At 39.0% G+C, this 27,134-nt stretch overlaps 2 protein-coding genes across 2 annotated transcripts; both read right to left on the reverse strand.

Moving 5' to 3' along the window:
- Positions 1-289: 289 nt before the first annotated feature.
- On the reverse strand, positions 290-6,128 carry LOC140235123 (uncharacterized). The gene is made up of 4 exons (XM_072315163.1): positions 5,837-6,128; positions 2,382-5,150; positions 1,605-1,773; positions 290-771 (listed from the first exon to the last, which is right to left on the reverse strand). Exons 1-4 carry the CDS (start codon positions 6,126-6,128, stop codon positions 687-689), a joined length of 3,315 nt encoding a protein of 1,104 aa, XP_072171264.1. The 3' UTR covers positions 290-686.
- Positions 6,129-16,520: 10,392 nt separating this feature from the next.
- On the reverse strand, positions 16,521-17,891 carry LOC140235034 (lengsin-like). Its single transcript, XM_072315073.1, has one exon. The coding sequence runs from the start codon at positions 17,889-17,891 to the stop codon at positions 16,521-16,523; it is 1,371 nt and encodes a 456-aa protein (XP_072171174.1).
- Positions 17,892-27,134: the final 9,243 nt, after the last annotated feature.

Raw genomic sequence — 27,134 nt, forward strand, 5'->3', positions numbered from 1 at the left:
ATCTTTCGTATCACAAAATACAGATAGTGAAAGACCACAAGTTTAACTGGAATAAAGGGTTAAAGCAGTAACTGTATTTCCGTTAACTATGCAACACTGAAGGCACTTTATCTACAAGGACGACTGACAACAATCGTAACGTTTGATGTGTTCCCCACATAGCTGAGACCTACACCACATGTAATCCACGTTGGTATAAATGTCGTTCTATGCAGACACAATACTAGTAAAATGTACACGTATACACCTGGTAAATGTACATTTTCTAGTTTCTTCCTGGCACTTTGAAAGTCCTTCTTAATTGGTTCTTACATCTTTACCATTTACCTACTACATTGCACTTCCTGAGTGTAAATGAAAAAGACAAAGGGTATGCATAAATTTGTATGTGTTTGCCGGGATTTGATACACGATGGTTCCAATTTGTCAAGTGTTTACGTTTACTGCATGACAGGCTACAACTCACGGGACTAGAAATATCCAACAAGGTAAACTTACCTCTAAACATTAAGATTTGCGTAAGCAGTTTGTATGTAACCAATATAATTGCGTCTCATCTATGGTCATGCGCATTTCCAGAACTCCAGCACCGGAGTAGCTATATCGATAGCGCCTACCAATAGAGGCCAAGTCTTTTACATACGATGAGGGGGTAATCCAAGGGCCAGTGTACTGCTACTGACAAACTAGTAAACCTTCAGAAATGACTGCTTGGCCGTTCTGCACAGTCCCTCCACTTCCTGGTCTTCTGGCAGGCAGTTACCAGCAACCCTAAAACAGAGGAGGAAAACCATCAAATTTTGGTCGAGTTCAAAAGTGGTTTATCTTCCTGTAGCCTGTTTTATGAAGAGTTATAATCGATTATATAGTTGATTTCTATCATAAGTCTATGGCACCCTGTGTGGTAAGGAAATTTATAATCGATTGTATATTTTGATAAAATGGGGCCCTGTTTCTGAACTACTCATAATCATATACCGTACGCATCAATATCGTACCTTTAAAGCTCCTTTAAAATTTTATACATTTCGTACTTCGATTTTGTATATTCTAAAGGGAACATTATATCGTGTGGAAATTGGGAATAATACTGCTGTAAAAATGAACTTAAATGCAAAAAGCGGAAAAGGTCTCAGAACAAGTTCTTTAGTAAATGGAATCATATTACAACTATGAAGAATCACACTATCGACCTTTTTTTTTCTGCCTGTGACTAGATTTATCAGGTTTGGTTTCAAAGCGCCACACAGAAACTCTTGTCATATTTGACAAGATCATTTATGCCGTCAATATCGCTTATATAATTCGAATCCAAAGGGACCAGAGAAAATTACTCCTTTTTACATGTGAATTTCTACTTACACAATAGAATTAATATTATGTTCATATCCATATTATGAGGTAGAATATTTCTTCAACCGAGGCAATTGTTCGACTTATGCAGGGCTGATTTTTGGAGAGTTTGGCTATATATATTCACATAGACATGTAACATTTATTTCCTTCACCAAGTAACATGCATTCAACACGCATTTGTGGTATTTATGACGACGTATCCAAGATATGTAGATATGAAGAGTACAATTATATACATATAAGAATACCTGAATTCTCTGAGAGACGTCATTCCCTCAAGTGCTGACAGGAGCGCCATGAAACCTTTACCGCAGGGCTTCAGGTGAAACAGTTCTATGACCTCGATGTGTTGCAAGGATGTGACGGCTCGTGTGAATGACTGAATGGTCGCTAAGCGCACGGAGAGGGCATCTTTGGCTATTTAGACATTGAGGTAGAAAAGAAAAACAGGCGGACATTTGCAAACATGGCATCATGAAGTATTACTATCCACACGAAAACGAGCCACCTGATGTCAGAGAACAGCACTGATATGTCCTACTAAGAAAAAAAAACATATAAAATTGAGACATTTTTGAATCACTTAATTTAGCAAACTTCAAATAAGACTCTACAAAGTACAGCCTAGAAATTGGTTCAAGACAAAAACAATATACTGGTATACTAAAATCTACTTTACTGCTCCAAAGGTAACTCTTTTATCAAACTGCATTTCGTTAACGGAAGTAAGCACTCATTCTTCCTGAACAGGATATGTCTCTACGTATTAAACAATAGAAAGGAATGATCCACGGACCACATACATAATGCAATCAAGTTGCATCAGTTGGAATCGCTATGAATCACTTGAAAATGCTATGTTAGTACCAGTTCATCTTTGCATATAAAACTGTCTTTCAGAGTCCAAGGGTACTAATATTAGAGGTCAAAGGTTCAGACTCTTTGCCTGTTCGAAAGAAAAACTGATGCAACAATTGAATGCCTTAAAGTTTCTGCCGATGATGTATAACTGAATTTATACTTACTGGGCTCCTCATCAACTTTGCCAGTGAGTGAAAGCGAGATCAGTTTTGGAAGATGTCCAAGTGTTGATGTGATGCTCTTGACGAGCTCATCCCCATTTCGATGCTTGTAGAGGCCCAGGTGTGTCAGTGATCGTACAAACTTGATCTTGGCGGCCAAACGTTTTATGCCACCATCACTGACACCACGTAGGTCGAGTCGAAGACGGCCTAGATGGGGACAGGAGAGAAGTCCATCACCGATCTCAGCAGCAGCGGAGTCATCCAGGGGGTTATCGTTGAGGTCAATAACCTCCATCATGGGAAATCCACGAAGTCGCGCGCCGAAGTCAGCCAGCGTCTGTGGCTCCATTTGCTCGGAGTTCAGGTAGATGCGCCGAAGATTTGGAAGATCTGGTAGGATGGAAACGAAACTGCTGTTCACCACGTTACCGCTGACGTCAAGATGTTTCAGATTGGGCTTATCATGGAGCACTCTGGCAAGAAGACTCATGTGGCTCGACGGAATGTTGTTGCGACTGAGATCCAGCTTCACCAGCTTCCTCCAGTCCGGCGACTCCATAGACTCAAAGAGATCTCTCCACTTCTTACATTCTTGAGATATGCCTGTTATGACAAGCGTTTTCACAGAACAGTACCTTAGTCCATTAAGCACCACATTAAGGTAGATTGAGTTAACTTGCCACTTTTTCAACTCTTCTTTCACTGGAAGGTAGGCCAAAAACTGATTATCAGACAGGTGATCAATGTACTCAAACTCATCTGGATTCCTCTTTGTCAGCTTCTGTCGAATTGTCGACCAACTTGTCTCATTTAACGACAGATGATTGACCTTCTGAAAAAAGTCTCTCTTCACCTGGGGTAGGAAGTCTCTGAGCAGGCGAAATTGGTCGTCAAACATTCTGTTCATGTGTATGATTTCCAATGCGTCCACATTAAGACGAGCGTTCGTCGAAATAAGGGCCTCGGCAGGACTATCGTGGCATGTGCTCCTGCTGTCCACTTCATCGCGCGATGACGGTTGGGCATCTGTGGTCGTGGTCTCCGGAAAGAGGGTCCCTCGACTGCGACGCCTGTCGGGGCTGTCATTGCTGATAATCTTAGTTGGGTCAGAGTGCTGAAGGAGGTAACCCAGCGTCTTGGCTGTACGTTGCGTGGGAGAGAACAGCCGAATATTACTGAACAGTGGTTGCAGGCATTCGTTGAATTTCCCTTCGCACTGGCTCTCATAATTGAGATTCAAACAGAGTTCCGCTATTTCCTGGACCCTTCTACATTCATGGATGTGCAGTTGCCCATTCCAGTATTTCTGAAAAGATTGTCCCTCCTCGTCGACTATCAATCTTACAACACGGGGAATGACTTCGTTTGCTGTTTCCATCGACTGGCCACATGCAAACATAAGGACATTGCCTAGATCGCAGACTCGTTGGACGGAATTCGCCATCTCCAGGTAATATTGGACTATATCCAGTTCTCCCTGCTTCACAAGTCTCGCCAAATATCTTCCAGCAAACATTTCCTGCACAGTCTTGAGAACAAAGGATATCAGTCTTAGTTCAGCTTCATCTTCCCACGGATCCGCATTGACATCATCATCTCTAGTCAGCAACCCAGCCAAGCATCCTTTCTCAATCACCTCACGAGGAGACTTGCAACATTTGGTGAAATCGTCTTCGCTGAAGAGCAGTTCCCCGTCCATTTCTCTGAAGAAACCCATCAAAGCAACCTTCCCAAGTTGGTCGAAGAGAAACTCCTCACTCATGATTGAGATACGATCTTTACTTGAATCGCTGAGAGGAGACTGGGCACCTCCAACTACTTTTGGTTTTGCAAGTTCATGCTGGAAGAAGCACTTCACTAGTCTTTCAAACAGAGCTGTGTATGTAGACAGCTTGCCAAAGTCGATTCCATCCGTTCGTTTTGCCACTTGACAAAAAGCACAAAGAAGCAGTGGAACAGACGCGACTTCACTCAGCAGATTATTTCCATCCAGATATGCATACAGGTTGGTGCCAATCTGTTGCCGCGTTCCTGTGAAGGTGTTGTGGATATATTCTTCCACATGCTTCTGTGTGAACCCGGTGACTTCCAAGTGCTTAAACTCGCCAAACTCCTGGAAGTCGTCCAGTCTCCCGGGACGAGTTGTAACTAGCACAGGAAGCTCGATGAACTCCTCATTGCGGAGCATGCCGACGATATTTCCGGCGTCATCGCCTTCGAGACCCTTTCCTGGGAACTCGTCGTAGCCGTCTAGAAGAATAAAGACGCTCTCGGCATTCTCGTGGCAAATCTGCTCAACTTCTCGAGCACTTATCCTAGCATCTCGAGGAAGACAATGCTTCACAATGGACTCCCCGAGGTTACTTTGGAAAGTCAATTTCCGCATCGGCAAGTAGAAAACCAACTTGCATTTGCCTAGAACAGAGCCTGCTACCTGCCTACACCAGTCAGACAGGAGCTTAATCATGAGTGTGGTTTTCCCACTACCGGCTTTGCCCCTCACGACGAAGCGAGTTGTAGATAACTCCCAGGACCCATCGGAAACGGTTTCCGTCAGAATGTCGTTATAGGAGTCAAGAGGATACCTGACTGGTATGTCCGGACCACTGACGTGAAGGACGAGTTGAACAGATATGAAAATTGCATCGATCTGAATGTAGCTTGTCTTTGCCCATGGGATTAGAGGAACTCGTAATAGCTTCGACTTGGCGTATGAGATCAGTTGGTTTCTGATAGGTGCTATTTCAGGTCCATAAATTCCTCTTGGTGCTGTTTGAAAGTCAAAGACAAAGTGGGTGATCATGATAACAATAATATTCCGTTCTGAGAAACGCAAGTCATAAGATTTTTCAATGAATTCAACAAATTTCAATATTCATATATTACTAACATCATCAATAAGTTTGAAAAGATCAGTTTTTGGTACAGACTTAAATCTATCGAAATCTTTGTAGAGGGAGCTTGTTCGGTAATAATGGTGTCATTTTCCTAAAGCCTTATCACCGGATGTCTTGAATTTCACACTTATTCTAGAGAGGAGATACTTTGACTTTGATTACGACCAGGCTGATATGGCGATGAGTTCACTGAGATAGGCAGGGGCATTGCTATGAAGACACTTACAAACCTCAAGCTTGGTACTTGAACATACGCAGTATATTCCTCTACACGATTATAGTTTTCATATATAAGAGTATAATATCATTATACGTATAAGTAATATAGCATATTTCTATGCTTATGATGCAACTTTTTTTTTTTTAATTTAGAGTCATAATGATTTGAATATATGAATTTCTTTGTACGTAAACAGCCAACATAATTCCTGGAAAACTTCATATACGATATAACCACTGAGTATTTGATTTAAAAAGTCTGAATATTACTCTGCTGGATATTTCTGAATCTCAGCATGTATTACACTGTACGACATGACATAACCACTGGCAACTTACATTCTTTCAGAACCTCTCGGGCTAAATGTCCTAGTTCACATCTTTGGAGGGCGGTGGTCAGAGCTTGCCTTTGGTCGGCTTCCGGGCAGTTTTTCTTCCAGTCACAAAGCATTTTGTATGTTCCCGTGCTGGCAGCACCCGAGAACCAGTTTTCCCGCTCATACTTGGACAGTGCCGCCTCGCGGATGTCCAGCCACAGCCCAAGCTTCCGCCATCCATCCACGTCAATCTTCTCCGCAAGGTCCGAGAGCTCGAGTTCAGTGACTTGACGTCCATTCTCCGACGACGTCATCTCGGCCTGCAATAAGACATCATATATTATAGTATACTATATTTTTCATTGAAAATCTCAGAAGTGTTGGACATGTTAGAATCTTGACAGGGTTCCTCTCAAGAGTGTTCATTGCTGAGTTGGTCAACAATGAATGGTCAGCCATTGACACCTGCAGTGACTATGGTTAGCAATGGTACTAATACCCTACAACACTTGGGGGTTTAAAAACATACACACTAATTATCTTTCAAAGTTAAAAAAAAAAAAAATCAGTCACGGCTCAAATGAGACGTTATTTTCCTATTGAACATTCGACATCAGATGGTATATACATAGGCCTATTTATATATATATATTTTTTCTTTTTTTTTAAAGTAGGGATAAGCGTCCGCTTTTCTTTTCTCTTCTTGTTTTGGCACTCAGGTTTGGCGCTAAACCCTTGTTGAATTTTAATCTGGTACATGAAATTAGGGTTTACAACTTATTCAAGCACTTTCCTGTCTTACTTCTCGAAAAACATCTTTTAGTGGAGCCATTCATACAATATAAAAGAGCTATTCAAATCAAGAATTATTCGACGGTCAATGACGACGTCAGCTACTCAAAACAATTTCGGCTACACATCACAGAATGATGCAGGCCGGGAGCGTAAGGAGTACATACACTTCTTCTCATATCACAGATCACGACTGTGATTTTTTTTTTTTATCTTATCAATCTTTTGTTTTTGTCTTTGTTTTTGAGATACAGTCAACCTCACCTAAGTCGAATCGAAAGGGACAGGAGAACATCTTTCAGCTTACATGTATGTGAATTTCGACTTACACAATATGATTTACACATGTCTACATAATCTATCCGAGGTAAAATCTTTCTTCGCTTTAATAGCCAATATTTCGCCACGTGCGGAGACGAATTAGGCAGGTTTGACTGTACATCAACAGCTATACACAATGCTTTTATACTCATAGATGTCTTTAACAGGATAAGACAATATTATTCAACAGAAATGATGATGCTACTACATTACTTGTAGTACATTATCATAATGATGACATACAGTCAATTCTAAAGTAGACTACAAAAATATCAAAGATGCAGCAGGGACATGATGACAGGGCAATATCGCTTTGGGTATATTGTACCTCCATCAAAGATTATTAAACGTTAAAATTCTACACAATAACAACGACGAACGTAAAATAAACCAGACTTTTTTTCGCTCAAAACATTTTGATGCACTCAACGATATCCAAATCCAATTAAAATCAATGTAGAAATTTATCGAGAATATATATATATATATATATACATATATATTTCAATCGAATATATCCCATTAGAGTTTATTTTTGTCACGGATATCATTTGAAATTATAGTTTTTCCTCCATCGCTTTCATTTCAAGCTTTGAATAGACTGATATGAATTATTGTGTACATGCACGAATACAAATATTTATGCATGCTATCATTTAAATTCACTGTCAAAGAGGTACCCTCAAATATCAATAGGATTAAAGTCGAAACGTAGGTAAACAACCAAGTGAGTGGCAGTAAACCATGCTACCATAGATCATTGTTAACTATGCTGCCCTACTTTGGCAAAAGGAAGCAAGTGACAACAGTGACATTTCTCGCAAAAGAGGAAAATGTGTCTGTCATTTACACTGACGTCAATGGACTATCATGATGTCTTATCTAACATATCTCTTAGTAGGATGAGTGTTTCTGCATGAAATTTGGCCTGGAAGAAGAGCTCATTATGTGAATTATGAAAACATCAACAACTCATTCGGATGGTATGTCACTTGCTTCCTTTTGCCAAAGTAGGGCAGTATGGCTGCAATAAACCGTTTTTTGCATACCATACTTTGTCACACTGTGTACGAAGGAGAGACGCACTGCAAACATTAATCATAATGATGTCCACAAGTAACAACAGTAAGAAATGTTGTTACTTGTTTTTTTGGCTGTATGGATACGGGCTAGTCTCGTACTATCGTACATGTACGTGTATTATAATCTTTGTGACTGACAGAATTGGAATTGTAAGTAACTGTAACTCTCTGTCTCTATGCATCGTGTACATTGTACGGTCGATGCCATTTTCAAAAGATCCTTAGAGCGGTGTATATACTGTAGATTACAAAATCAGTAATGGAAGTCTCGTGGTTAGGGGCCGCCTAAAATTAATGTGAGGCAGAAGTGTGTCTGGCTTCCCGCCCATCAGGGATGCTATTTGCAACCCCAAGGACAACTGTTATCGTTCATACATCTTAGTTTCAAGACAATTTACTTCCACTAAATTATATGATTAGCGGTGTCCAGGCAACAGCGGCTAAGATCTGAGGAGCGCGACTTTGAGGGCGTGTCGAATTGATTTCGCGGGGGACTTGAAACCTCAAGTCGCAACTATCACTTTAATACGTCAAGATCACTGAGCCGCGAGAAGGAGACATACGTAACTCATTCGTGTAATTGTGTCGAAATATAGTGCATGGTGTTATTCAAGCAACTTTGAAAAAGTAACAGGGCGTGATTCAAAAGAAATATCCCGAAAGCCGCCAGGTTTCCGCGACTATATACAAGCCAACACGTCTCATCTTTCACTATCATTCTGAATGATCACTAGATCATGACTAGGCCCACCATCACCCATCACAACTGCTCCCACGTCACACACGGGGTTGCAGCCAAATTAGCCCCGACAAAGCTCATACATATCTTGTAATTAAAGAAACAGGTCGAGAAAATAATTGTCTCCCAGCCCAGTAACTGAGAAGCGTCTTGTATTTTGGCGTTATCTTCCAAAGTATCAAACTGCAAGAATCATTTAATTTTAGATTTGACACGGAGGTCAGAATCGTGACTCATTGCATAAGTATGTAAACACAACATAATAGGACTGCATGTCACGATACGTGAGTGGTACTCTCAATTTGTTTGAATATGAAATGTTGTGAATGTACCAGCGTGGTCATGAAAATACGCTTATGAGGGCATGGGGGGAAAAGTAAACGAGGTCCCTACGTGTACTTACGTGAGACCCAAGTGTTATAATTGTTTGTCAATGCCGGATCGATGACTTTTGTGTCCCTGTAGTAGTCGATTACGACACCGAGTTGTCTTAGATTTTAAATTTTCTATCACAAAATCATTTTTTTTTAATCATTATAGGCAGACGGGGAAAGGTCAGGGCAACTGAGTTATTCTATCTATGTGCAAAACAACGTGAGACATGGTTAATCTGCGATAAAAGTACAATTTTGTATGTCTCGCTGCTGCGACGATCCACTTCTATAATGAAAGAAGTATACAGTATAGGCATAATTGTATGTCCACCCAGGGAGGTGAGACTCACCTCCCTGGTCCACCTCAAAGACACCAACCCCTTTAACTGAAATCTGACGAGACTGCCGAGATGACGCGGAAGTGTGAATTTTGGATGAAATGCATGTTAGAAATCCATTATCATTCACTTTTAACGTAATGATGAAAGCAGGCGTTGGATTGAATTATACCTGACCCTTCACGGTCCATTTCTTCCCCTAGGACACGGAGCGGATACAGGCATACCGCCGTTGTGCGGGTAAATAGTGTGCGGCACACTTCCGGGTGCAAAGCGAGTGCGAACGTGGTGAACAGCCCCGCACGTCCTGAATGGAATGGGTGACTTGTACATGGGAGCAACGGGTGGAACCTAATGCATGTACAATGCATTGGATAGCTGCACATTGTTGCAAATGAGTAACTGGGAATACCTAATTACGTGACTCTTACATGATAATTCTGCATGAAAACAATCAAAAATATTGCCACAGCAGGGGCCCATATTCCCAAATACACTACAGCAAACGTCCGGCAGGTGTGAACAGTATCATAATTGTATTGCCACGCTGCAGGCAGGGATCACTTTCAACCAACTTACATCTTTTGGATGTGATCATCAGGTGATTCATAGGTCTAAAATACGAGGTTTCACACTCACTCAGTCATTTCCACGATGTTTGGTCACGTCCATTCAGCTAAAAACACCACAGGATCGAATGCTCAAGAGCAACTTGTTGGCCCCTCATAACGTCGAAACTTAACAGAGTTAAGTATCATGCATTTCAAAAGCTACACGCACAAGAATGCAACATACACATTATGCACATACACACTAACTACACACAACGCTGGAGAGGGCTCGCAGCCCTATTCAGCGCACTAGCTGCTTTACTAGTGAGGCAGGAAAGGGGCAGAAGTGGACTGCCCTATTATTAAACACGGCTTTGTAGACAAAAAGCTCGAGAATCAATGAACGGTGATGTCATTATTAGTTGACAACAGAAAACGGCTTACAGAGTCGCGTAAAAATACCTGTAACTGCTCACGCACAATCTCTCCCCTGCCTACAGATAAGAGCTACGGAGCCAGAGAGAGGGAGAAGTATAAAGATTCTGAACTTTTTTTTACGCATTGGGAGATATTATGTGTGATATTATTGGTATAATTATGTTTGTTGGTTTTTTTTTTTGATGATCATTTTGTTTATTTTTCTGTTTGACCCAAGAACAAAAAGCACAAAATCAGCCAATAATATACATTAACATCAAACATATCATATCTATCGGCAGTAAATCAGTCATCAAACATATCATTCACTTATCTAATTTCATTTATTTCATTTCCATTTACACATAAATTTACACATGGTACCAATAGATTGTGCTTATTATGAACAGGATAATGGCATACAGACATCCCCTTCCAGAAATCATACCTGCTAAGAGAGGACCATCAATTAATTATCAGGTGACAATAATTGTCATTCCCAAGTGTTTTATGATCCTAAAAAGTGAAGAAAACATTTAGCAGGCTATAATTTAGACTTAATAATATTTGGTTCATGATACTTTGTTTACCCCCCCCCCCCCCGAAAAAAAAAAAGAGATCAGACATGGGAGCGTTAACTTGCGTCAATTTGCGTACACGGACAATTTTGACGGAAGTACTATTCCAGTAGAGACTAGTCGTATAGGTTTTGAGAAGAGAATGTCGTAAAATTTGCGAAAAAGAAAGTCACAGTGCTTGTCACTTGTACATCACAATTAAGTACTCCCACGACATGTGGTCAAAGAAACTGTCCTTAGGATGAAACTGCATGGCGTATAAGATAATATTGATGGACACAACAAAGTATTGGAGCGTGGGTCTACGCATTACGAGGGAAGAGATGATTGACATGCGGTGAACTATTCTTCCGAATTTAGCTGACATTTTACGAAGCTCCAACTCCCTCATATCCAAAGCTCGGATGTGGTTTCCTTTCATGAGAGAAAGCGAGAGGAGTTCTAGTGGTTCTCATATTATGTCTGGGGATTCCATCGGATGGCTGCTTGTTGTTTAATATATACGCCTTCGACAATACTGTCATCATTAATTAGAAAACAGGGAAAGTAAACGTTCTCGTGATCATCTGTAGAAACCATAATGATTGCATCACAGGAAATTCGTTGTCATGTTGTTTGACTTGTGGCACTCACTTAGCAACTCAAACTAGCAAATGACTTGAAAATCCCGTTAGAAAAAAAAAACACCATAATAATGATAATTATTAAAAAAAAAAGAAATGAGGCGATTAATGGTAAGCCGTAGTAACGACTTAACTGAAGCATAATAGTATTGCAGTCATATCCTGAAGCATAATAGTACTGCAGTCATATCCAGAACAGATATTATTATGTTTGAGTTTGTGTGAAGATGCCTTTATTTATGAATATTTTCCTGCAATCACCCTGTCAGTTTGGGTTGTGCAAGGCGCCAGACAGATTTTATCTTTTATCTATAAAGTAAATGGAAACAGCAGTTGATGACATCGTGGTATGTGTAGAAAGACTGAGTCATGACAAGAACCCGTGACTGGAAAAAAAAAAATCTCTATATCTCTAAGCTTAACACAACGCCAGTGCCCCATTTTAATGCTGTAAATCCCGTTTGTCGATGATGGCAAAAATAAAAAATCCCGCACTGGCCAAATTACCAACTGTCAGTATCACAATACAATAACTTGTAGTGATGCTCTTGCAGCACAGATGAACGTCACTTGCATTTCATTTTTTTTTTTTTTTTAGGAGGTGTATTTTAAGCTTATGTTGTATAACAACATGACTGTGCAAATAATTTGTGAAATAAAGGCAAATGGCACCAAAGTTCTAATCATCTGCGGGTACTTTAATGGTTATACATTTGTTTTCTCTTTGACAAAAAAATGAAAGCAATGTAAATATCGAAGGCGAAGGATTTCAAACACGCCCTTCAAAGAGAGTGTCAACTGCGTACACTCATTGTAATCTCCTTGTGTCACGCTATTTATCTAATATATCTCATTGATAATTATGTGCGTACACTGATGTGTTTTATGCATACATGATTTAAAATTTCTTCCCTCTCTCTCTCTCTCTCTCTCTCTTTCTTTCTTTCTCTCTCATATATACATATATATACATGTATATATATATATATGTGTGTGTGTGCGTGTGTGTGTTTGTGAGTTAATACTAATTCGCAACTCTATTTTTTTAAACATCATATAAACACAACAATATATATATATATATATATATATATATATATATATATATATATATACATATACATATATATCGTGATGTTATGAAATGTAAAACTATTAATATATAATAATATATACGTGTCCAAGAATTCTCTTGTCCACGAATGTCCCCGCGCTGAGAAAGTTTTACTTTAAAAATCTAAGGTGATGAGAGAAGAATCATATTTTAAAACACAAGACGTCGATGCTTGTTAACTTCTTTGTATTCTTAAGCTTCTAAGCTCACTCTCAGTGGACAAATTATGACGACATACTTATATGACGCACTTAGCAGTTTATCCATAACTATCTTATATTGCTGATTTACTACGAACACTCCAAGCAAAGAACTTGATGTATTCAAGGGTATTATGGCCAACGCAATTAGTAGACAAGTGGTGCGTACTTTGTTGATTGGATAGGGCTGAGGTGTAAGGTTAGCTGCCGATAAACACGACCCGACATCGGTAGTAACCTGGTGTTACTCGAACGCCTTCGCTTTAGGAAGTAGATGGACAGGACGGTGCAGCTGCTCGAAAGACGTCACTTCGATAGAGTGGACAAACGCTAAAGGGCGCGAAAACGCACGGGCGATGGTAAGACGCTCCGCTCCCAAGACGCGCTGTTCTCACCCCCTCCAGGAGTTGATATTTTGAGTATCTTCTGTTGGTGATTCCTTAGGCTTTGTTTTTAATATTTTTCTCTTTTTGTGTTTTAAGAAAGCATGCAAGGAATTTCAAATAAATGATATGAGTAAAATTTGAATTGCACCCTGCATGTGTTGAGGCCCCGTCTCTGCCCGGTTGAAAACAAATATAATATTGATATCGATAGTGATATTTTCTGGTGTTAAGTGAAGAGCAAAGAACAAATCCCTTTATATGGGATGTTTGAGCAGAACGCACGTGCATCAGCAGAACACTTGACCTATCCAGTATTATATAGATGATGACTGACGGGGGAGGGAACATACCGAATGTTCCACCCGAAGGGTTTGAAATGCTTTTGAGGCAGGTTATAAGTCCCGAGACGAAGTCGAGGGACTTAAAGCCTCCCGAAATAGCATTTCAAACCCTGAGGGTGGAACGTTTGGTACATGTTCCCGACAACAAAAGTCATTATCTGTTATATTATATGGGTTAGTCAAATGTATAGGCAAATTTATCCTATCGATTGCGTGAAAAATATGATGGTTCAATCGTTTGGTATAGTTTGTCATTAATTTTGTTACGTGAAAATGTTTTCCCATGGGAGAACATTACAAAAATGTTCTGCCCATGGGCGAACATAACCAATGTGCCTCCATTACGTGACTGTGTTTAGCCAATCACTAACCGGTATTTGACTAACTCATTTAATATAACGTTTTAAAAAACACACTTTTAATCAGGTCACAACATTCTTATTTGATTGTCAGTAGGCCTACTTCAAACATAACTCTTCAATCTTAGATGGTAGTCACAAACCAACGTGGTTTTATTATTTTCTATCATCAGAATTCAATGCGTATATTGATTTCATGTATATTTATTTAGAACGGAGAAATTATTCTCTTTAAATCAAAGAAGAGCGCAATCCTGTTAATCTGACTTGGAAATCATTGATTACATTAGGCCTACTCGTTATACACCATACACAGTGCTAAATTCAGACCTACTAAATAGCTCGATATACGCATTCTTTCGTCCGTCTTTCATCGTCATTTTTTGCTCTGTCTTTGCACTTTCATTGCTGTTCCATTCTGTGGTGCACATTGCGCTTGCAAAACGGTTGATATATAATACATATCACTTGTAATTTATTTAAAATTATTCTCATAATGGTTGTCATGTTATTTGTTTCCGTCAATGAACGAGGTAGTATTTCAAACGCAACTCTCGAAACTTCAGAATTGCGACAATATTGTGATCAATACTATGATAATGACTGATTGCATCCATATATCCGAACGAGTTAAACACACACGAACAACTATACTCTGACGTTTATTATTTGCCTTCTTATTTGTCTACTATCTATATTGTGACAAGTTGTTTCAATTTTCACAAAGCGTAAGACACAATTATAATGTGTAAATAGCAACTATCATTACCACCAGCGTTACAAACATCGAAATCCGAAGAATTTAAAACATAACGTAGTTTCAATAAAGTAGATGTCATCGTCAGCCAAACAAGAACCTTGTCAAATACAAGAAAGAAGAACGAAAGAAATTGATATATCCATAGGAACTTAAAATAACAGGACAAAAAAGAAGTTGGAATAAGAGGAAAGAATGAGGAAAAGAACAGTGACTGAATCAAATACATTTTCTTTGATACCCGACGTTAAAATCCCTTCATCTGATCAAATTGGAAGGTTTGATGCCAAAAGCATGCCGACTGCTTTGAAACAGATTTCAGAAATTTCAAGGAAACCATTTCGATTTAAAAGGAAGTAATAAAACCGTTTAAATTGTTCTAATTGCTTTCGAAAATGTGTTTGGCTTTTGATTAGGATCACTCTCGTTCGTTTTTATTGATTGTGCTACTGAGTACCAAACAAACAGCTATCAGTGTGTGAGCACCAATAATTAAGGTGATATGTGGGGTTTTACATGTTTTGTTCTTTCGGAAAAATACATATTATTGGAAATGCTGATTAAAGTCCCATGTTTACAATAGTTTATTGGACATATTTTTGTGTAAATGGAAAGTGAAAATCAAGGAATAAAAAACATGCAAAGATGAAATACTAAGTTTAACATCATACCGTAAGATTTTTACATTTTTGCTACCCATCTATAAAATTAATGTTATGTTACCTCTAATCACATTACGTTACATTTCTCTACGGATAAAAAGCATCCTTTCAGTATAAATAGGTGTTGTAGGGACTGGGAATCTTGTTACCAATAGGAATAGGTATTCAATACATGGCATGATTTTTCACATCAAGTGACGAACAGTAACAGATTAAATATTGTATAATGCTTGCTTACACCTCCAGATGATGTAAACAAACATTGAAAAATATACTTATGTCGTGAATACCACACGTCTGCATTTATTCCCTGACATAGTTATAGACTCCCGCCTATCCATCTTCTTTTCGCCTAAAAGTTTTTAGAAAGTTTGATATGAATCTAATACGATGGAGTAAATAATAAACAATATTCTCTTTTAACTTGAAGTTTGGATTAACTCTTGAAACGTTGACATCTTTGTTGCCCTTGTGCTAAAAAAAAACAAAAAAACGCAGTACTATTGAAAGTGAATCTAGATTTTTGTTAGTTTTTCTTGGAACGATATATTAATGCTCGTCTTGTTTATATACTTTGTCCAATGAAATTATACACACCTTGAACAGAGAACATAGATCTACTACAGTATCTTGACTGAACATTTTCCGCTGTTCCTGGTCAAGCATTGTAAACGGGATGATGAATTTTGTTTGTACGTGTACTTGTAATTTTCGGGACTGATGCGAAATAAGAACTAACTGGAAGATACTGAGATGCCAACATTCATGCTGATTATTCTCCAGTGCAGAGAATGATAAAAGAGCGAATAAACAAATAAATAATTATTTTCATTTGTTTTTCGAAATTATGGAACATTTCTGTTTTGCGCTGCGTCCACCATTATTGTGTTTGCAGGAAGCTGAATGCCCTGTGTCAACGGGTTGTCTTTTCTTTTTTTCACGTTTCTACAGCTCAAAACAAACAATAGCAGAATTATGTAAATTTGTAATTCAAGTGTTCACATGCAAATGGTGTCCAAATGAAATGTATCATCAATACACATTACTGTTATGTCGAAGAGGAACCCGTTAACTAAATGTATTCAAAGTACATTTTGTATTCCCATTTAGGGTCTTGCTTGAGGTGTGCCTTCGAGTATTCCTTCATCTCATGAATCTTGAGTACAGTGAACTCCCTAACGAACTCTTCGCCAAGAGCTGCCCGCATGACGTCATCTTTGGCAAGCGCCTCCAAAGCAGCGTCCATAGTTGACGGCAGGATGGCGGTGTCACTGGGCACGTTGCCGTCCAGGTATGCGTTGTTGACCACATGTTCCGGTGGGACTAGTTCGCGTTGGATGCCGTCGATACCGGCAGCGATCGTCGCTGCGATGGTGAGGTAGGGGTTGCTTCCGCTGGCTCCCATTCTGTTCTCGAGATAGGTGTCAGGACCACAAACTTTGGCGCGAATGGCGCACGTACGATTATCAATTCCCCACGTGGCATTGTAAGGCGCAAATGAGTTTGCTTCGAATCTCTTCAGGCAGTTGACTGTTGGAGCCATGATAACGCTAAGGGCCGGAGCATGGGCTAGCAATCCGGCTATCCAATGGCGCCCGATCTTTGATATACCGGTGGGATGGTTGGCATCATATAGCAAGGGGGTCTGCCGATTAGCATCCCACAATGAGTGACAAATGTGGGCAGAGCTCCCGTTCAGCTCCGGCCATGGTTTGCTCATGAAGCTCGCCACGTATCCCCTTTGCATGGCAACCTCCTTGATGGTTGTTTTGTACGTATGTGCAACATCTCCGGCCTCTATGCCAAAGCTTGGCTTGTATGTGATCTCGACTTGGCCTGGACTCTTTTCAGTGTCTATCATTTCAGAGTCCACGCCCACGGCAGGCAGGGCCCTCATCAGGGAACTTATGAGAAGAGGGTCGGTGTAGTTCCGCACAGTGGCGCGAAGGTTGAAGTCCTGCGTCAAAGGCTGCCCGGTCTGGCGATTCACGACATAAAATTCGTGTTCGTGCGCGGTCAAAAGGGACAGCCCCATGTTGTATAATCTCTTCACTTGGTTCCTGGCTAGCGTTCTAGGGAACAGACCTACCGGCTTTCCATCCAAGACTGGCTCAATGAGGACCCTGGCCGTATTATCACACCATGGCAGTAAGCGAAAGGTTGACAAGTCGGGTAGCCACAGGGCGTCCGAATACTTGCCGTCAGAGATATACATGGCGTCGGGGACTGGGATACCTTTGCTATCAAGGCCCAGGTGAGCAATGGGTATTCCGATGCCGCGAGTTGCTTTGTCCCGGAAGTGACGAGCGGGTACGATCTTTGACCTAGCGATGCCGTGTAGATCACCAAACTCAAAGCGGACGAATTCGACGTCCTTGTCGTCGATCTCCTTCATTATGTCTTCCAAGCTGACTCCCGTACGGTTTACATCGAGACAAGCCATCTGTACGACAAATAGAAAAGAATGTAAAGATATGAATATGATAATATCTGGCACAACTGATTAACTGTCAGCTGGAGATGAGTAAACACAATGTTTGACTACCTTAAAAATGAGTTGTAATTCACTGCAGCTTTCTTTGAATATCAGCAAAATACATTGTTCAAATTGACGAATTCTTGCGTCGTGTTATTCTCTTTTTTTATCGCAACTGATTGACGAATTTTCCTTCATGTTCATAGACGTAGATAAGCACCAATGATTAACATTCGGCGTTTTAGTGTAGTATTCATAATAAAAATCATGCGCGTACATTAAACTTGGATTGGACTGCGTTGATGAAAACGTCAGTTAGTTGCAATAAAAAATAATACATTGTACATGCAAATGTCAAAAGGAAAATGAATTCTTTCGATTTCCTGACCCAAGAACGGCCATCGTGTGGTCATATTTTTTACAGCAAGAAATGGGAAAACGATGCAATAAAAACAAACGTTATCTTACAACAGTGATAAGCATGTCGCTTTTGCTTTTTAAAGAACAAATACTAAAGGATATCACAGTGCAACATTTTAACTTTAATTAACGAACTACTCTCGGTGAGATTAAGCCACCCAGACTATTACTGTTATACAAACAAAATCTATCTATTGTGTAATCAAGCATATTATTCAAATAGTTTAACGAACGAATTTAGTGTGGAGCCTTTGGGTCTTCAACCTTAGAATCGGTAGATTGTTATAGTAATCATTTTTTTTTTTCATCAAGGTTTGATCACCACGTAAAAATGTTTTTGATATTGATGTTTCTATTTCACACATAATGTTTATAGTGAGAAAGGCTTTGTAGTGTACATTGCACGACAAGTCTTAACAGCACCAAAAGGAGCAAATGAATGAATAAACACGCAAACAGATGCAACCTTCTAGCCAGGTAAAGACTCACATTAAGCTTAAAGCAATCACAAGAATGAGCCCGAAGAAAGTAATATTCACAAAAATGAATTATCCTCATTTGCATAATATCTCTCTCCCTTGACAAATGACTCCTTTCCCACGCTATTATGGTAACGCATATTTCTTGCAATACAGCAGCATCAGCAGTGGCAACGACATCCCATGGATGGCATCGAATTTCATGCCGTTTTTCTTAATTTACACGGCCAGACTATTCGACTGCACAACTAAACATTGATGCAAAATATATACAGAAGTCAAATTGCTGATCGCTGTGGTACTTTCTTTGTCTTTTCTTCTTCTTTTTTTTTTAATACGAATAATTTATTCGATACCGAAGTGTATCATATGATTTCAAGAAACTGTGTTACAAATGCCCTGGAGTATACAGAGAGAAACGTAATTGAAATATCCATAGAATTCTAATTGTCATTACTTTAATCAAAGTGTTTAGCTATCAACCACACAGAAGCTGACAAGTCTGTATCGAGAATTAGGTATCAAAAATTAAAGATGATTATCGTTTAATGGTGATCTCTGCGTTATCTAAAAAAAAAAAAAAAATACACAGAGGTGGAGGCCTAGTCATTGCAACTCACAGGGGCAATTTCTCTCACACAGACAGTAAGAAGGAAGATGTCAGATTTGAAATTCAATAAACAAGAAAACAAAGAAACAAAAGCAACAGAAGGACGTCAAAGTCAACGAGACTTCTGGTTCTCCATATAGCCATCTTCACGTAAATACATGTATGGCGTCTCTTGCCTAGAAATCCTTTTCATTGAGTGCTCATAAGGGCCAAGAAAATTATGATTGTCCTCAAATTCATAAGAGGAGACACCCCTTTTTGAGGATGTATTTTTACAGTGTTACAATGGATTTCCTATGCTCAGTTCCAAGTCATTATGAAGCTGATGAGCAAGTTTTTTTTTAAATCTTTTGAATGAATATGAATAATGTTTCTATGAATGATCCCGAAATGATCAAATGAACGGAAAAAAATAGCCATAGATCTAACTTACCGTTGATTTGATCAAAAAGCACAATTAGAAGAGAACAGGGATTTAATGCAACAATTGAATGAAGAATGAAGATCTGAAGCTGTAAGAGTGAATCGAGCTCCTTCTCGTTCCCCGCAGAATCGTCACCTTTTTCCGAGACGCAGTATCTCCTCGCATTTATATTACCAGCTGACTTATGTTAAAAGCTCATCGCAATTATGGAAGTATTGGGAAGTACAAAAATAAGCCTCAAAGCAAATTTGCGATCTTTGCTATCCAAGCTGTTTGGTGCTCCCAGAAAAAGTTGTCTTTCAAGTTTGGTTCCGTTGCAGATGATTGGTTGTTTATATTGATCCGCCATTGCCATGTCGACGGAATTCCGAGATGGTATTCATTCACGAGAACTAACCACTGCGGTCAGCTGTGACTTTTCCACCGGAAGAGAACGATCGTCCTCGGTGCCCACGGAGGGCGGTAGACTAAGAGATAGAGAAAGAGAGAGGAAAAAGAAGATGTCGAAAGATTGAGAGAGAGGGGGCGGGGGGGGGGGAGAGACAGGTGGAGCATAGAAGAGGTTGTAGCTTAATTGTATAAGACTCAGTTGACAATAATTACACACACGTGCGCACGCGCACATAATATTCGGACAAGGAATCATACAGGTAATAAAAGGTTGAGAGAGGGAGGATTCTGGATTGGTAAAAGCCATAAAAGAGAAATGGGAATAAAGAGTCAACCGAGGGAGAAGAGAAAACAAACAACAGAAGGGAGAAGACAGGAGAAAGCGCAGAGGAGGAGGGAGAGATAGAGAGAGAGTAAATGAAAGCATTACAGAATTGTCGGCAGAATTGTAAGTAGAACTCTTGATGCATAAAGTTATCTGAATAGCCTCACTACACAACGTGTCAGCGGTGATGGACAATACTGCATATTCATTGACGTTAGAAAAACAAAACTCATTCATTTATGGGTAACTCAACGAACAGGGTGACTTGGGTGAAAAAGGGAAGAACCGGTAAAATGAGCACTAGAAGAAAAAGAAAAGATATGAATCCGGAAGCTCAAACAGGAAAGAACTTAAATGATTACGTAATGAAGAGGAAAAAAAGTGCTAGAGAATTGACCCTGAGTCCTCCCTCTCCTCAGGGACGTTATGCTAATCTACGATGATCGCCATGACTAATATAATACATTGAGGACTATCATAGGTTTCAGTCATCTTTAATAATCTCAAAAGAAGCGAAACCAATCGGCCGGAAAATGAATCCGGCAGATGTGACAGTTCACACTCTCCTATTCCTTTTCCTCTGATGAAATACCGTCCTTATTTTCACATCTGCCCTCACGCGGGGATAGTGTTACTGCGCCAGACACCGTGGATGGGTGCTTCCAAGAATGAACGTGTTGCCTGTATCGGCTGGGTGTTTAAGGGGGCGTGACGTTGGCGATGGTATTTAAAGCATAACGTTTGATTCTAATAATGCACATGCACGCACACACACACACACACACACACACACACACACACACAAATATATATATATATATATATATATATATATATATATATATATATATATATATATATCTATTCAGGGCTCCACACTAACTTTTATTTTTGGTGGCCCAAAGGCAAACATCCGACCTTTTTTGGTGGCCCAATCAGGCCACCAAATTCTTCATTTCTGAAATTTTGGTGGCCCGACGTGCGTTTTTGATGGCCCCGGGCCACCGGGCCACCGTTAGTGTCGAGTATATAACAGCAATTAGTTTCTGCTCGGAGTCACAACAGTAGGTCAATATAAAAATTCGTCAAAATTACATCTCTATAAACCACGGAGTTTTTATATTGACCATATATATATATATATATATATATATATATATATATATATATATATATATATATATTTGTGTGTGTGTGTGTGTGTGTGTGTGTAAACACATATAAGCCTATATACCTATAAAACTATAGTGTGTAATACAATGTGTAATGTGTTTGATGACATTGCTGAAAAGTGATGAAACCGCAAAGCAATGTCATACATAAAATAGATAGATTCAATCAAAATTAAATTGAATATACAGTATATAGGTCATATATATAATATATATATATGTATATATCACAGATGATATTATGATAAATGTGATTTATGATGATAACAATAATAACACCAGTATTTATATAGCGCCTTTTCAAAATAGATGAAAACACTCACACAACTACAACAAAATACAAGAAATCAACAATATATTTACTGAACTAAACAAAAGAGCGAAAACAAAGCAAAACAAATGATGACATTAAACTTGATGTGATCACTAACCACTGGAATTGATTTAGACCAAAAAGAAGTTTTACTTCTGGAACAAATATAATGGTGTTTTTTTTTTTACGTTTATTCGTTTATCTATACATTTTTCTTTACTTTACCTGTGTTAACTGCTGACTGCAATGGGGGGGGGGGGGGTGGGGAGACTATTCCAGGATTATTTTGCTGCAACGGTGAAGGGGCCATGCCTGGCTGTTGTTCGGGCTCACAATATACAATTTGGTATAATCATTTACAAGACAAAATTTTGATGTTGGAATCAATGAAGCGCTCTATGACTCATTCACAACTGATTCAGAATCTTAATACGTGACGGAAAGGACGTATAATTACTTTAGAGGCAGAGATTGAAATGGGCACGGAGGTGGAATCGCTGCTTATATCTTATCTTTAACTGCGAGAAAGTATGCATGATTGATTCCTGCGATTCTCTGAAAAGCGTATCAAAATTTGTTCTAATTTCTCCTCAGTGGTATTACTCCGAAGAGAGTTCATTCCACTATTTGTCTGTATGTAATTATAGATGAAGAAGTGTGGTCGTCTAGTTATAAGCAGAATAATCATTATGGTTAAAGGAACATGATGAAAAAAATGTTAAAAGGGAAAAGCACTCTTTGCCGCATAGAAGTCTCGATTATTTCATATAACACATACCAGAGCTTCCTCAGTTTGAAAATTAACGTTCTGTTGTTTGATCCTGTCAGTTCCAATATCAAACGATTATAATTCCAATACTACAAAGTGAACATCAATGGTTATTACGAATCGTAATTTTGATACTGCATCATGCTGAATTATCCGATGATTTGGAATGGTAGACCTCAGATTAGTGGTTTGAGTTTAATAGCATTATTCAATGTAGAAAATTGTGCACCGAGTTTCGCCCGCTTGCGGCTTCAACGGGAATTAGGTGATCATAAGAAATATATTGGTCATTGTATAATAGTCAAACTATAGGAATTTACTAAACAGCCCTGCAGGGAGATTCCCATTGTCCCTTTTCTAGCTACATGGAATTCAACAAACCAAGCATTACGATCCTCCCCTTTCTTTTCTGTCATTAAATTCGCTAATGTTAGAATGTTTACATGTTAAAGCCGCATTCCTGACTGTTAATTGGATTAGCCTAATCAAATTTTATAACACATACTGCGCAGAGCCTGTGTATACAACTTGTGAAATTGATCATCACATTCTACATTTTGTTTCTTCCTACGTCTTTCGGTTTTTCCTTAATGGCTGTCTTGAATACAATTTTTAGTTGAATGGGATTCTAATTAGTATTAGAATTTTAAAAAAAATAATGAATAAAACAGAAAAACTACAAAAATTTCATCCACAAGAGAATTTTTCTCCTAAAAAAAAATCGTCTTCACAACATATTAGAGAATTGAATAGAATCTATTTGGCGTAATTCCCAACAAATACAATACGTATCACTGGACACTAACACACACACACACACACACACACATACACACAGACACGCACGTACGCACACATGACATCATCAGAACACAATTCAAGATAACCACAAGCATACGCAAAGTAGATGAATTATATATTATGAATAGATAAATAACACAAGGGATATTATATCATGTATGACCGACCAAAGCTTTAAGTCCATAACAAAATGATATAAATTTGTGTAATCTGACGGAACCACTCAAAAGCAAAGTTTGCAAATACTAGTCGGTTGCTTCGGTTGACTGCGTCCTTCAGTTATATAATAATAAAATTCTTGTAGAAGCCACGTTCAGCCAAGTATACGTTCAAGACAAACATAAATTTTGTCCTGAATATTTGTATGAATCAACCAGTTCAACACGATAAACGCAATTTCCATAGAATTATAGGCCAGAACATACCAAATCCCCGTAGGCAATAAGTAAAATGTAAATGCATGGCAATGAAAGACAATTAATGCCTTCATTGCCATGGGATAAACATTAATGCATGTTGTCTTACTGCACCATAATTCCCTTGGTTTGTGCAGAAATGCTTGTAACCACTCAAAAACATTGTGGTTATTATTGCAATTTCGGAGGGAAAACCGCGAAGAGCGTAGGTGGGAATCACTCACCGAAGTTACCTCGACCCAGCAGCGTCCTGGCGTCACCATGCCAGGCAATCTCATTTCTTACGATAGGTGGCGCTGTTGAATCAAACGTATCTTGAACATTAGCATTACCATTGGACGGTATCCAGTGCATGGCCTCTGAAATACTAACAAACGTAAATAAGTAGTCCAAGGTGAATTGACAGTCGCTGCATTGTTTTCATGACGATCGTAGGTCGTAGGAGATGCCTCGTATGCCTAGAAGATGTCTTTATACTGCACCACCATGAGCGTAAAATAGTGATCTTTTCACGAATAATCATGGAGAGCGATCTGCGGCGTTCACATGCTCCTTCAGACAAGATGTCGATGTCTTAAACTGGGAGGGCACTGTGATATTGGAAGTATGGCTCAGATGATGATGTTAAGTATTGCTAAATATAAAAAATGTGAAGAGTAATTATGATAAAATTGTTCCTTTAGGATAAACTATATAAATTTATGGTTTATTGAGAAAAATGGTGATAACTTATATCTCTACATTTTAGGCTTTATTGCGACATTTTTATATGGTAGATTTTTTTTTTAATGTGATACAAGTGACCTACATATATACATCAAATGTGATAACTCAAACATTTTTTGAATCACTGCTCCAAATGGTAAAAAAAAAAAAAAATTAATACCTTTAATTTGCCCCCCCCCCCCCCTTAAAAAAAAAAAGAAAAGAAAGAAATTTAGTGAAGACTTGTGTATAGTTGGAATGGGAGAGTTGAGAGTTGATGAGTGTGAGTTCATGGTTGCGACTGGCATCACTGATTTGTCGGGGGAAATGGAGAAACTGATAATCGGCATAACTAGTCTAATTTTCAGTACCACTGCGATGAAACATCTCGAATTTTGTTCCTCCGAGTTTGCTCTATTTGTGTACGGCCGACGTAAACGTGATGTAGAATAACGTGCTCTAAGTTAAACATTTAAATGGGTCATAGTTACGTCCATACATTCACTGTATATGAAGTTATGCGACATCTTCGCCTCTGAATTATACCCCCTCTGCTTTGGATGTAAAAAATGTGTAAATGAAAGACTTCGTCTTTTTGTCTTTCACATAGATTAACGCTAATCCTTCTTTCAAAGGTTTTCATTGATTTTTCAATTTTCAACTCAATTCAAATCTTATTCCCAATGTCACATAAATAATTCTTTCAAATATAATTATTTACAAAGTCAATGTAACCCCCCAAAGTGTGAACATACATTTGAAAGCGGACAAGGAATATAAAGTAAATGCATAACCCATATACATATTATGATATTAAAATATTAGGATAAATCTATCGTGTTTTGTTCTGTTTTATTTTGATTTGTTTGTTTGATTGTTTTGTTGGGGAGGAGGCCCACGTTCAAGACAGGCTTGTAAAAAGAGATGTGAGCCACTCAACTGTTAGAAGTACAAAAGAAAACAAAAGAAATGATAATGGGAGCACACACACACCCCGCACAAACAAACACACACACACACATACACACACACACACACACAATACATACACACACAACACACAGAGACACACAGATGATCGAGGAAACAAAGACGTAGGTAGGACAAAACGGCAAGAAACATCAGGAAGTTTTAGAAAAAAAAGGGGGCTGATGGAGAGGAAGCAGGCGTGGGTCCGCAGTACATGTCAGGCAATCACCGAACACTAGCCACTGGCAAGGGCATAGTTTCGACAATAGCAGAAAATTGCACAAATAAACGGATTAAAAACAAAACACGAACATAACAAAACCATGTCAGGTCATGAATAAGCAGATTCGTGTCACATGATAATTGCTTCTAAATGTCAGTTCATCAGAATAGCGCACAATTTGATTAAGATCTGTTTGCAAGTCGATAGGGCATAGTGAGCTAATGACATCTACACCACACCCAATTTGCACAATGCGAAGACAAATCTGCTTGTTTCAAGTTGTTCTAGAAAATACACGTAACTTTAGCACGGGGAAGAGTTTCTCTATTAGCTGTATTTAGGGGATAAGAACCTCGGATAAACGAGGATGTTAAAAGGGGGGGGGGGGGGAATCACCTTCGTAGAAATTGTCCGAAGGGAATTAACTCGACTTTTATAAAGAAGTATCTCTCTTCTCACCAAAGCCCCACACGGCACTTAAAGAAATTGACACGTCACCGGTATTATTCATTTCAATTCAACAGAGACTGGAGTTCTGACATATTGATCTTCGTTATATTCCACTCGGATTTGTCTTTTTGAAAGGTTACAGTAGCTAATTGCTTACTTCGACAATGGCTTAACCTTGTCGCCGCAAGGCTTGTTCACGGAATATGTAATTCCCAATCGTGTGAAAGCTTAACAATACGCAAGACAATTCCATTAACTTTAGGTGATGCATGAGGTTGTGGTACCGTACCATCAGTGGTACATCTTGTTGCCATTGGTAATACACAGATAAAGCACATCAAAATTCGGCCCTTCAGCGACGTCACGTACGCTCTCCCTATTCGTTTCGCTGCTTCCCTTATTCCCATGTTACATTGTGACCTTTGTCTGCATCTAACCTTCAGCTGCCTGTCTCTCTCTTTCCTCCTCCTTCTCTTTCTCTCTCTCCCCATCTATTTCTCTTTTCATCTTTCTCTCACTCTCTGTCTCTCTGTCTTGAATGGACCAATTACAGCATCGCGTCCACCTGATTGGCTTAGCGTTGAGTAAAAGTTGGATTTATAAGAACTCTCATAATGATCATGTTTTACATGATCAAATTACATACTTTACTCATGTGTAATATTTCTTCTACCGAGAATTTTGAAGCGCTATATAATACTGATGGAAAAATGTTTGTTTAGAGACTTATTTACCTGATAATGC

The sequence above is a fragment of the Diadema setosum genome, chromosome 11 (assembly GCF_964275005.1).
Source record: "Diadema setosum chromosome 11, eeDiaSeto1, whole genome shotgun sequence".
Classification (NCBI taxonomy): Eukaryota; Metazoa; Echinodermata; class Echinoidea; order Diadematoida; family Diadematidae; genus Diadema; species Diadema setosum.